General features: G+C 42.9%; 1 protein-coding gene across 1 annotated transcript in view; it reads left to right on the forward strand.

Annotated features, from left to right (window-relative positions):
* Nucleotides 1–13,458, forward strand: part of oxsr1b (oxidative stress responsive kinase 1b) — a 279,446-nt gene that overhangs the window by 253,351 nt on the left and 12,637 nt on the right. The window contains exons 15-16 of the mRNA XM_028804090.2: nucleotides 5,246–5,298; nucleotides 5,766–5,834. Coding sequence (XP_028659923.1) covers nucleotides 5,246–5,298; nucleotides 5,766–5,834 — 122 coding nt within the window. The remainder of the gene's footprint in view (nucleotides 1–5,245; nucleotides 5,299–5,765; nucleotides 5,835–13,458) is intronic.

Raw genomic sequence — 13,458 nt, forward strand, 5'->3', positions numbered from 1 at the left:
CGTTACCATGCCACATTGACACTCTTACTGCAACCGCCGCGGTGGCGTAATGGTATCAGCTCCTAACTGGGAATCAGAGGGTGGCGAGATCGATCCTGCACGGCTCCACTTCGAGAAGTGAGCTGCTCTTATTCTTACAATTTTAGAATAACAACATAAATTTGATTTCAGTCTGTAACAGCCGGTGTAACTTATGATACTGGTAAAGGTTAGCTTTTTTTTTTTTTTTTTTTTTTTAATTCACTTTTCATTCTCGCAGTCGCATTCAGAATCAATCCATACAACCCCATCTGACACAGCTGTTTTCACATAAATAAAAGTGCATTTTTATTCAAGAGTATAACCGAAGAATAAAGAAAGCAAGTTACAGTTGGTGGTTGATACGACAGCTTGCGTGGTGCAATGCTAAGAACTGCTGATTTCAAGTGACGGTGAGATACGAAGAAGGCAGCTTCGCCAGCGATTGTGTGTCAGAACCCTTTTGGGGGGGGGGGGGGGCGGTAGTATGCATTGTGGTACACTGCAGACCTATAGCGCGTCTTTATGTCAGATGGGGTTGTATGGATTGATTCTGAATGCGACTGCGAGAATGAAAAGTGAATTAAAAAAAAAAAAAAAAAAAGCTAACCTTTACCAGTATCATAAGTTACACCGGCTGTTACAGACTGAAATCAAATTTATGTTGTTATTCTAAAATTGTAAGAATAAGAGGCAGCTCACTTCTCGAATTGGAGCCGTGCGGGATCGAACTCGCCACCCTCTGATTCCCAGTCAGGAGCTGATACCATTACGCCACCACGGCGGTTGCAGTAAGAGTGTCAATGTGGCATGGTAGCGCGGCTTTTTTTTTTGTGCAGTTATATTTTTGAATAACAGCGCACGTGTTCTCTTATTTGTACCTTTTGTGAAAGTGTTTCTTTGATATATGGACTTCAGACTTCATACGTTATATAGTTTATGCCTACATTTTGTCATTTACTATTAGAATATGAAAAACGTTTCTGTTTTAAAAATGTGTTTGCACAGACTACTGAACGGAACGGAACACACATGAAATGCATGTATTCCAAATAACACTATATTACTTCCACTCTAAAACTCCACTTCAATCCCAGATAATCAAATCAAGGCAAGGCATGAGCTAGGAGAAGTTCGTTCTAAGTCGGTGGGGGGATGGAATAGCTGGCTGCTAGTAGCTTTTGTTTATCAGCACATTTAGATGACAAAGGACTCTAGCGGAGATGTGCAAACGGATTTAAGATGCGATTTAAGGTGGGACGGATTTACGAGTTTTTTCGTAGGCTCTGGTAATTCTAGTGTTAAGCCCATCTGGGAGTACACCAAACACATGGCTACCCTCCACTCCTTTTCTGAAATATTAAGAGAAAAATCCTTTCCCCGTTGTACCCTGGGAAAAGAAGGGACAAAAAAATGTTTTATAAATTGTAGAGATGTTATTTGAGTCTTCAAGACTGATCAATATTTCATCCGTAATAGAAATAGTTGAGTGGTGAGGAAACTTGGGTAGGTTCTGTTTAGCAAAGTTTCTAGCTGGAAAGTAGTGGAAAAATTGTGTTTTTGAGAAGTTAAATTTAAAGCTTAATTGCTCGTTGAATGCAAAGACATTATCTATGTACAAGTTTCTAAATGTTTTAATCCTGGACATTTTCTAAACATTAAATACTGTGCATGTTTGAGAGGGTTGAAAAAGGTAGTTGTCATGTAGATGTGCAATAGATAAAAGCTTCTCTGTCTTGAAGTGCTTCCTACATTGGTTCCATATTCTGAGTGAATGAAGGGCAAAGGGATTATTAGTTTATGTCAATATTTTGTATTTATCTTGGTACAGAGTAGAAAATATAAAAAAGTACTACAAGATTTTAATTCTATTTCGGACCAGGCTTGTTTATATTTATCAATTTGTGTCAATGTCCACGTCCTTATGGCCTGTATATTTGTTGCCCAGTAATAAAATTGAAAGTTAGGTACTGACATGCCCCATTCTGCTTTAGGTTGTTGTAGAGTCGCCCTTTGGATGTGTGGATGTTTAGAATTCCAAATGAATGAAGTAATGATTGAATTTCATTTCTTAAAAAAAATTTTGTTAATGTACAGGGCGAGTCAAAATTATGTTAACATTTGAATGGCAGAAGCAATTTATTCACAAAACATACTTCATATGTGTAAGATGATTTACAGGAATGTCTCAACCTGTTCGTCATCATGTTCAACACACAAAAACCAATGAGCAACAATACCATTTAAAATCCGGACACACATTTCACGGGGAATAGATGATACCACAGTCCATATTCTGTCCTTCAGGTCATTGATATCACAAACTTTCATGCTATACACGCTGTCCTTCACCATACCCCATAACCAGAAATCACAGGGTATCTAATCAGGGGAATTTGAAGGCCATGGCAATTGTCCACCACGACCTATCCATCGACCTGGAAAGATGTGGTTGGGATAAAAATAATCTCTTAGTGTTAACATAATTTTGACTCATCCTGTATATGATGATGCTTTGAAATAGAAAAAGAAGCTTAGGAAGGATGTTCATCTTAACAGTGTTGATTCTCCCTGCTAATGTGAGATGGAGGGTAGACCATCTATTCAGGTCTTGTTTAATTATGTACAGTACCATATCATCTTCATATAGTGATATTTTCTATTCAAGTCCTTCTCTGATGCATTTCGAAAGTAAATAGCAAATGGCTAAATGACGATTACAAAGAGTAATGTTGATTGGGGGCATCCTTATTGAGTACCACATTCTAGTTTGAGTAGTCTGAAGTAATATTGTTAATACAAACTGAGGCTTCTGGACTAGTATGGAGTAGTTTGATCCCTGCACATGTGTCTGGGCCAAACCCAAATTTGTGCAATGTGGTGAATAAGGTAGTTCCATTCAGCCATATCAAATGCTTTTTCTGCATTCAAAGGTAAGATCTCTGGGGTGTTAGATTTAATGGGTGCATTAAGGGTGGCCCATGAAAAAGTGGCCTGCCTCCACCGTGATGACTGCATTATGTGGTGAAGAGAAAAATAGTCAAATTTGGTACTCACATTTACAGAAGATGACAGCAAGGGGTCAGACAGAAAGGAAACAAGGTAGGCGACACGACTGCAGCCACCTATCTGGCAGCAGACAAGACAAGAGTTGTCTCGTGGAGGCGGACCACTTTTTTGTGGCCCACCCTGTATTATATTAAGCAAATGTTGAAGATTTGAAGCTAAGTGTCTGCCATTAATAAATCCGGTGTGGTCTTAATGGTATTATAGAGGGAAGCACTTCTCAATCTTTTTGGCTAGAACTGTGCAGAGTATCTTAATGTCATTATTCAGGAGTGAGATTGGTCTGTATGGTGCACATTGTAGTAAGTCCTTATTTTTATTAGGAAAGTCGGTGATTAATGCTTGGCGAAAAGTTTGAGGTAGAATTTTGTTGTCTTTAACTTCTATAAACATTGCTAATAATAGTGTAGCTAACTTATTTTAATTTTTTTTTTTTTTTAATAAAATTCCACTGGGTAACCATTGGGACAGGCTGCTTTCCCACTTTGAAGAGAGTTTATAGCATGTAGTAATCCTGAGAGTGTCAGAGGTTTGTCCACTTCTACAGCAGTAAGATTATCTAGCTGTGGTATCTGTAATGAGTCAAAAAAAAACCTTAGATTGTGTCTTGTATTCTTTAAACTGACCAGAATAACTATTATCTATCTTACTAAACCACAATTAATTCATGCACGGCAGACACACCGAGGCTCATGCGTACTGCACCGTGGCGCCGGCCCCAGAGTCAAACGCAGCGGCTTCCCAAAACGTGGCGGCTTCCCAGAATAAGTAGATGGCGCCCAAACAACACAACCTGTGAGCGCCCAAACAACACAACCTGTGGGGTCAAACGCAGCGGCTTCCCAAAATGCGGCGGATTCCCAGAGTCAGTAGATGGCGCCCAAACAACACAACCTGTGGAGTCAAACGCAGCGGATTCCCCCAAGCCCCCCACACTTCACAAAGTCCCGGTCCTCTAATTTTCCAAGAGACGTCCAGAACAAAACGAACCCCCCAGCAGTGGTGTAGAAAAGATTAGAATTAACTTAGAAGTTTTCTGGGAGACATTTGCTTTTGATGTTGTTCCTTCTGTATCTGTCTTCCAGTGCAGCCAGTTTGTCAGTGAGCACTTTGCATTCTGATTTTGCAGCCACTGCTTTTTCATTAGTGGCGGATGTCAGTTGTTCAACTATTTCAATACAAGTTATAAACATTTGCTTAACATCTTCAAGCTGAGTAGCAAGTACTCTAATTTTACTCCCTAACTTGTATTTTCCCATATTTTTTCTTCAATTTTTTTCTAGAATTTCTGTAAATGTTATAAGAAACTTAGTAATTAAACATATCTCCATGTCTTTTGTATTCTGAAGCTGTTACACATTTTTCTTGTTTAAGTCCTTTATTTCTTTCTTTATATCAGTCTTTATATCCTTTATGCAACCCAGCCAACACCCTCCCACCCAAGACTGCACCAAGCATTACCATCTTGCACAGAAAATGCGTTTCAGTCTTGTCCACGCTCCATAGGCGTAGTTGTAAGTCCTGTGGGGGATGATGCAGCTGACTCACATGGGAAATTAGCTGTAGTGGACAGCAGGGATAAAAAGGCCATGCTTGGTTCCAGTACTCCTCCTGGAATCGATGAATTCTCCTTGCCCGTCTTGCTCGTAATTTTGCTCCCGCTTGTGCTCTCGGCTGAGGTTGTTGCTGCAGTGTCAGATCCTTGCAGATCTGTATGTTCACCCGTCTGTTCCAGGTCAGTCTCTGGCAGGCCGTACAATGAACTTTAGGCCAGTTTAGACTTTGATGGAACTTCAGCTTCCTTATCTTTTTTCTTTTCTTTCTGAGCCCTTTGTTTGCTCCTCATGCTTATTTATACTTGTGTGTAATGTACTTAAATCCTCTCAGATGAGTAAATACTAGATACCTCGAGAAAAAGTTAAACAAATAACACTGCTGCTAATGGAGCTCTGTCTAGTCTTCCATCTCGTACAACAGACAAGACCAAATCCCTAAAAGTAAGAATTTTTAATAGAAGTAGTTTTTGTGCTCATAAAAACATTTACAAAACTGCATTTTGGACTTCAACTTTCTTGTGTATTAATTTGTACTTATTTTGTATTATATTACTGTGCATTGTTTACTTCTATTTACTAGTTTGGTTTTTTTTTTTTCCTCCCAGAAATTTGAAGAAGGAATTAAATGATATAAGATTTGAATTTATGCCAGGAAGAGGTAAGACTTCTAAACACAACAATGAATTCATTAATAGGGAAAGCAAAACAAAATTTGTATAATTTCTTCAATAAGTTTGTAAATTCTTGCTCAAAGGTGGATTTTTTTTTGTATTATGGTTGAAAGAATACTCTATTTCTCTGAGACTAAGCATTCTGAAAACATATTTTGTGGTCCACTGAAATCAGTATGTGGACTACAAAGCAAAAGGTTGTGTTGTAAATCACAATATTGTTTGCTTAGTCCCTACGTTTGACTCTTTTTATCTCCCTGATCAAGCTGCTAATTTGCTGTATCCCAGCTGTAAATGCAAACCACTCTATGAGAGTCATGTACTTGTAAGGCACTATGGTTTAGTGTTTATTTTTATAGAATATTTTGTTATTAATGTTTGTTGTACATGATTTGTAGTTTATGTAGGTAATTTAATATTTATAATGATAATCCCAGTATTTTCCATCTTTCAGATACAGCTGATGGTGTTTCTCAAGAGCTTGTGTCAGCAGGACTTGTTGATGGGCGAGATTTAGTAATAGGTAGGTGAATATGTAGTCAGCACATAGACCAAGAAATTCAAGGGGCCACCAGGGCTCAGGCTGCTTTTAGCCTGTTATTAGTGATGACGCAGTGATTTAAGTGAAATTTAACTTACAGTGAAATGCAGTATTTCATCCATCCATCCATCCATCCTCTTCCGCTTATCCGAGGTCGGGTCGCGGGGGCAGCAGCTTGAGCAGAGATACCCAGACTTCCCTCTCCCCGGCCACTTCTTCTAGCTCTTCCAGGAGAATCCCGATGCTTCCCAGGCCAGCCAGGAGACATAGTCCCTCCAGCGTGTCCTGGGTCTTCCCCAGGGCCTCCTCCCAGTTGGACGTGCCTGGAACACCTCACCAGGGAGGCGTCCAGGAGGCATCCTGATCAGATGCCCAAGCCACCTCATCTGACTCCTCTCGATGCGGAGGAGCAGGGGCTCTACTCTGAGCCCCTCCCGGATGACTGAGCTTCTCACCCTATCTTTAAGGGAGAGCCCAGATACCCTACGGAGGAAACTCATTTCAGCTGCTTGTATTCGCGATCTCGTTCTTTCGGTCACTACCCATAGCTCATGACCATAGGTGAGGGTAGGAACATAGATCGACTGGTAAATTGAGAGCTTTGCCTTACGGCTCAGCTCCTTTTTCACCACGACAGACCGATGCACAGCCCGCATCACGGCGGACGCTGCACCGATCCGCCTGTCGATCTCACTCTCCATTCTTCCCTAACTCGTGAACAAGACCCTGAGATACTTGAACTCCTCCACTTGAGGTAGGATCTCGCTCCCAACCCTGAGAGGGCACTCCACCCTTTTCCGGCTGAGGACCATGGTCTCGGATTTGTAGGTGCTGATTCCCATCCCAGCCGCTTCACACTCAGCTGCGAACCGATCCAGAAAGAGCTGAAGATCACGGCCTGATGAAGCAAACAGGACAACATCATCTGCAAAAAGCAGTGACCCAATCCTGAGTCCACCAAACCGGACCCCCTCTACACCCTGGCTGCGCCTAGAAATTCTGTCCATAAAAGTTATGAACAGAATCGGTGACAAAGGGCAGCCCTGGCGGAGTTCAACTCTCACTGTAAATGGGTTCGACTTACTGCCAGCAATGCGGATCAAGCTCTGACACCGGTTGTACAGGGACCGAACAGCCCTTATCAGGGGGTCCGGTATCCCATACTCTCGGAGTACCCCCCACAGGATTCCCCGAGGGACACAGTCAAACGCCTTTTCCAAGTCCACAAAACACATGTAGACTGGTTGGGCAAACTCCCATGCACCCACCAGGACTCTGCTAAGGGTGTAGAGCTGGTCCACTGTTCCGCAACCAGGACGGAAACCACACTGTTCCTCCTGAATCCGAGGTTCAACTATCCGACGGACCCTCCTCTCCAGAACCCCCGAATAGACTTTTCCAGGGAGGCTGAGGAGTGTGATCCCTCTGTAGTTGGGACACACCCTCCGGTCCCCCTTCTTAAAGAGGGGGACCACCACCCCGGTCTGCCAATCCAGAGGCACTGTCCATGACGTCCATGCGATGTTGCAGAGACGTGTCAACCAAGACAGCCCTACAACATCCAGAGCCTTGAGGAACTCCGGGCATATCTCATCCACCCCCGGGGCCCTGCCACCAAGGAGTTTTTTGACCACCTCGGTGACCTCAGTCCCAGAGATGGGTGAGCCCACCTCCGAGTCCCCAGGCTCTGCTTCCTGATTGGATGGCATGTTAGTGGGATTGAGGAGGTCTTCAAAGTACTCCCGACCCACAACATCCCGAGTCGAGGTCAGCAGTGCACCATCCCCACCATATACAGTGTTGACACTGCACTGCTTCCCCCTCCTGAGACGCCGGACGGTGGACCAGAATCTCCTCGAAGCCATCCGAAAGTCGTTCTCCATGGCCTCCCCAAACTCCCATGCCCAAGTTTTTGCCTCAGCAACCACCGAAGCCACATTGCGCTTGGCATGCTGGTACCTATTATCTGCCTCCAGAATCCCACAGGACAAAAGGGACCGGTAGGATTCCTTCTTCAGCTTGACAGCATCCCTCACCGCCGGTGTCCACCAACGGGTTCGGGGATTGCCGCCACGACAGGCACCGACCACCTTACGGCCACAGCTCCGGTCAGCCGCCTCAACAATAGAGGCACGGAACATGGCCCATTCGAACTCAATGTCCCCCATCTCCCTCGGGACATGGTTGAAGTTCTGCCGGAGGTGGGAGTTGAAGCTACTTCTGACAGGGGGCTCTGCCAGACGTTCCCAGCAGACCCTCACAACACGTTTGGGCCTACCAGGCCTGACTGGCATCCTCCCCCACCATCTAAGCCAACTCACCACCAGGTGGTGATCAGTTGTCCAATAACAAAACACCACTCGGGTTCAGCTCGGGGGGGCCATTCCTCCCAATCACGCCCTTCCAGGTCTCACTGTCATTGCCTACGTGAGCATTGAAGTCTCCCAGCAGTACGAGGGAGTCCCCAGAAGATATGCCCTCTAGCACCCCCTCCAGGGACTCCAAAAAGGGTGGGTACCCCAAACTGCTGTTCGGTGCATACACACAAGCAACAGTTAGGACCCGTCCCCCCACCCGAAGGTGGAGGGAGGCTACCCTCTCGTCCACCGGGGTAAACCCCAATGTACAGGCTCCAAGTTGGGGGGCAATAAGTATGCCCACACCCGCTCAGCACCTCTCACCGGGGGCAACTCCAGAGTGGTACAGAGTCCAGCGCCTCTCAAGGAGATTGGTTCTAGAGTCCAAGCTGTGCGTCGAGGTGAGCCCGACTATATCTAGCTGGAACCTCTCAACCTCACGCACAAGCTCAGGCTCCTTCCCCTTCAGAGAGGTGACATTCCACGTCCCAAGAGACAGTTTCTGTAGCCGAGGATCGGACCTACAAGGTCCCTGCCTTCGGCCACCACCCAACTCACACTGCACCCGACCTCCTTGGCCCCTCCCATAGGTGGTGAGACCATGGGAAGGGGGACCCACGTTGCCTCTTCGGGCTGTGCCCGGCCGAACCCCATGGGTGCAAGCCCGGCCACCAGGCGCTCGCCATCAAGCCCCACCTCCAGGCCTGGCTCCAGAGGGGGGCCCCGGTGACCCGCATCCGGGCGAGGGAAAACGCTGTCCAAATTTTTTATTCATCATAGGAGATTGTGTTGAACAGCACTTTGTCTCATCCCTCACCTAAGACCAGTTTGCCTTGGGTGGCCCTACCAAGGGCATAAAGCCCTGGACAACAGAGCTCCTAGGATCATTGGGACACGCAAACCCCTCCACCACGATAAGGTGGTGGTTCGAGGAGGGGTGCAGTATTTCACTTCACAAAAAAGTGGTGAAATTATGCTGCTTCCCAACTGGTAAAATATCTCTTGTAAGAAAGAAAAATATTTAGTATATACAAAAACCTTTGTTTCCTCCCTGTATTTCATCTCTAACCTTGCTACAGCAGTACACTGTGGCTAATTGGATGAGGATGCCTTTATCAATTTAAATACAAGCACTGGGAAAAGCAGGATCTCATCTGAGTCTGCAGCTACAATTTTTTTCCCAAACAACTAATTACATTTTGTGATATATTTTACATAGCCAATGGACTGAGATTTGGACTGCCAGACGAGGACTGTAAAGGCGTAGTGCATGTTAATCAAACATCCATCCATCCATCCATTATCCAACCTGCTATATCCTAACTACAGGGTCACGGGGGTCCGCTGGAGCCAATCCCAGCCAACACAGGGCGCAAGGCAGGAAACAAACCCCGGGCAGGGCACCAGCCCACCGCAGGGCGCGCGCACACACACACACACACCAAGCACACACTAGGGACAATTTAGGATCGCCAATGCACCTAACCTGCATGTCTTTGGACTGTGGGAGGAAACCGGAGTACCCGGAGGAAACCCACGCAGACACGGGGAGAACATGCAAACTCCACGCAGGGTGGACCCGGGAAGCGAACCCAGGTCTCCTAACTGCGAGGCAGCAGTGCTACCCACTGCGCCACCGTGCCGCCCTTTAATCAAACATGCAAATAGGAATTTAATTGTACTGTGCTATTTATATTGACAAACTACTGAAGAAGAAGCAGCTTGTTAGACAGGAAACAAGAGACATGATAATGTTTGGCATCTACAGTCAAGTATGAAATGAATTGAGAAATTTCAGCAAAGCTCAAGGAAGATGTGAAGACAAATGTTTAGCCAGAGAGCTTTACAATTAGAGTGCCAGTACTAGGTGCTGTGTGTAAATGTTTCTTCGCTAGAAGTAAAAAGGTAGTAAGAGAAGTAGAGGTGAAAGTCCTGTCTTCTGATGCAACACCAGCCAGAAGTGACATAGTGCCGTCGGGAATGGGATGGAGGTTTCAGAGGCTTAAGCCTCTGGTCTATTGTGCACAGCCCCTGATCTTTTTCTCGATTATATTCTTGACAAAAGTGGTAAGCCCCTTATCTTTTTGCCCATCATATACAATTTAGCTCCGATCAGTGTTACACCATTATGTGAATGTGCACGAAAGCCCAAAGGCCCTTCTATCCCCCCCTGCTGTTTGATTTTCTATAGATTAAGACTGTGTGCAACACAGAGGGGTCTAAGTAAGACCCTGATACTTGCAAATCCAAGAACGTGGAACAACAGCGTCAGTTTATACTTACTTGATCCTCCACAAGCTACTCAATTTTAATACACATTCGCATCTACAGACTTTGAAAGGGATCCCCCACCCCTGTCTTCCAAAATTATTTATATTTACATGCACATCTGCTTACTCTTAGATGCATTTCTGATCTCATCATGGCTATCCTTTCTGCCCTGTCTATCCCCAGAGCCTGGACACAGTGCTGGTAATTCCATAGCCCACAGAAATTGTGTTGTGATGCTCAAAACTACAGTTCCTCAATCTTCAGTTTTACTACATCATTGTAACACAAAGGGTTCTGGCACTTACGTTTTTCCACTTCAAGCAACAGTTTGCATTTTCATTTACATCTGTGGACTTTAAAGGATGACCACATACAACTGATGAAAACCACAAAAAGAAATACTGTATTTGAGTGAACAACATAAACAAATGAAAATAGTAAACATCTAGTAATGAGCATTAATATATATTCAAAATTCAAATTATTACTACTAATTACCTTTTTCAATTCAAAAGAAAACACTTTCCTGTAAAACTGTTTTTTACATTGACAATCAACAAATGCCAAGTCACAAGAATAAACAGGAATTAATCTAATGCAGAAATGTTTTACTCATGGACATTTGTGTATAGCATGTTCAAGAGTAAGCAGCTCCAGTGACCTAATGATAATATTATTATTACTTATTATTTGACTGATACCTTTATCCAAGGTGACGTGCAACATTTTAGATACAATTGGTTACATTTCTTTTGTTTTTCCAATAGGAGCACAAGCTGATGAAGTGACTTACTTAAGGTCGCACAATGTCAGTAGCAGAATTTGATCGTCCAACCTCAGGGTTTGAAGCCTTTACCACTACACCACACTTCCTGCCAATAATATTATCCCTTGGTTTTAATAAAAAACTACAAATATTGTATGCAGAAAACTACTAATTTAGTTATAAATGTGAAATGAACTGATTACATTTTTTGTTAAAAGAAAGCCTTGTATTTTTGAAGAAGCCAGGGTTATTGTCCACCTGCATGTCATTACTAAGTTCACAAAACCAATCAGCACTCAGCATTATTTGCTTTTTGCTGCATGTCATGTGCATAAACAATAAGGAAAATACTAAGATGATAGTAAAAAATGCAGACTGTGATAGAGATAAACCATGATGAAACAGAATGAAGCATGAGTATTTCCATAGCACATGCTGATATACTATTGTTCAAAAGAGGGTAAAACGAAAGACTGAGGACAGCATTTTTGAGTTAATAAAAGTAATTATTAGCTTGTTGATAAACATTTGTACAAGTCTATTTTATGATGAGATGGTTTTAATTTTGTGGCTAGTACAGAATTGTGATTTGCAGTAATTTTAATCAATTTTGAATGAACCACTCTTGCGTCACATTTATAACTTTACTGAATACTTTTACGGTCAGGGGAGGCGTTAATATGAAAAGTAAAAAAAAACTAATAATGATAACATAAAATAAATTTGTCCACTGGTCTGTGCTATATATGTTTTCTGTATGATTCCAATAATTTTGATCATTTTTATAGTCAAAATTGCTGTATTGGCACATATCCTGTTCAAATACAGGGGAAAAACTCGTGATGCGGCAGCGACGAGCCTCCCCTCCCCTCACCTCGGGCTGTGCTGTCCTTCACACACTGTGTGGATGCCTGCAGTTGGCGTGTGCCTGTTGCTGTCTCTCTGTATGTCGCCAATTTAATGTTTGCAGACATGTTTATTATACACCCTGACTTTCCACAGTCTGGCTAATATCTTTAATGAATGTGTGTGACATATTATTTAGTCTGGCTGATCGGACAAAAAACCTCAGTGAAAAGGCACAAGGTGAGGCAGACAGTACCGTGCCGCTCCGAAGGGTGCTTGTTGCTGCTGTTCTATGCAGAGGCTTTGGGCACCAATAACTTGGCAATATGAGAAAGGCGCACTGCAGCAGTCCGTTTATTTTAATTTTTTGTTCCTACTGACTGCCAAAATGGAAGATTAAGACTTTTAAAATTAAATGAAAATAATGAGGACTTTTACAAGAAAGTAATGGAGATTTTCGTGGAGAAGGATAGGCACATGGACTTCATTTACTAATAAAGGTAAGACCATAAAAAAAAAAAAATTGGATCAGACTAAGAAAAAAAAAATCCAATATTTAAAAACTAAATTTTGACCTTAAATAAAATATTATTTTGTTCTTCTTGTCATCCTTTTGTTGAACAGTCTGTATTAAAATAGATTAAAGCATCAAAATTAAAAGCTTTTAAAAACAACCAAAAATTTCAATTAAGGTCAAAACTGAAATCCGTTTTTTTTGTACACCACTCTATACTTTCATTTGTATTGAATTGAGTATGAATTGTGGAATTGCAACAGCAAATTTATAACACATGGAGGGTGAGGAGTGAATGCGCTCTCTCTTGCTGCTATAAATGTAACATTCTTTCTTAGCCAAATATGAACCTTACCGATGTATGTGTAAAGTATCCTGATGAGATGTGAAACATAACCAGTAGTCATGGTACATGCTGGCTGCCAATTGAATAATGAATAAGCTACTCTTTTGGGTTCATATATTTGTAAATCTGACTCTGAAGGAGTCAGTGCCTCACAAGCCATGAACCTCACTGCAGGTCACTGTTTACTGGTGATGTAATGTCTAGCCCTGCAGCAAACTCCTCACCCCACCTTAAACTTCCCTCAAGCACCTATCTACTGTCCCTTCTCTTGGCCCTTCCTACAGGAGGTGGACTTCACAGTCCATGAATCGGCTCATGGTCTGCATACAGATATGTTTTGTAATCTGTGGCATTGCATTTAATCTGGAAGGAAGGATTTGAAAATGTTTTGTCTGTTTTGCATGGCCAATGGGAATCTGCTAGAACACCACTATTAATTCAGCATATAAAGTAATATACATTGCAAACAATAATGAGGATCAAATGTGACATGTCTTGATTTTGTG

Source organism: Erpetoichthys calabaricus, chromosome 6 (genome assembly GCF_900747795.2).
Source record: "Erpetoichthys calabaricus chromosome 6, fErpCal1.3, whole genome shotgun sequence".
Taxonomy (NCBI): domain Eukaryota; kingdom Metazoa; phylum Chordata; class Cladistia; order Polypteriformes; family Polypteridae; genus Erpetoichthys; species Erpetoichthys calabaricus.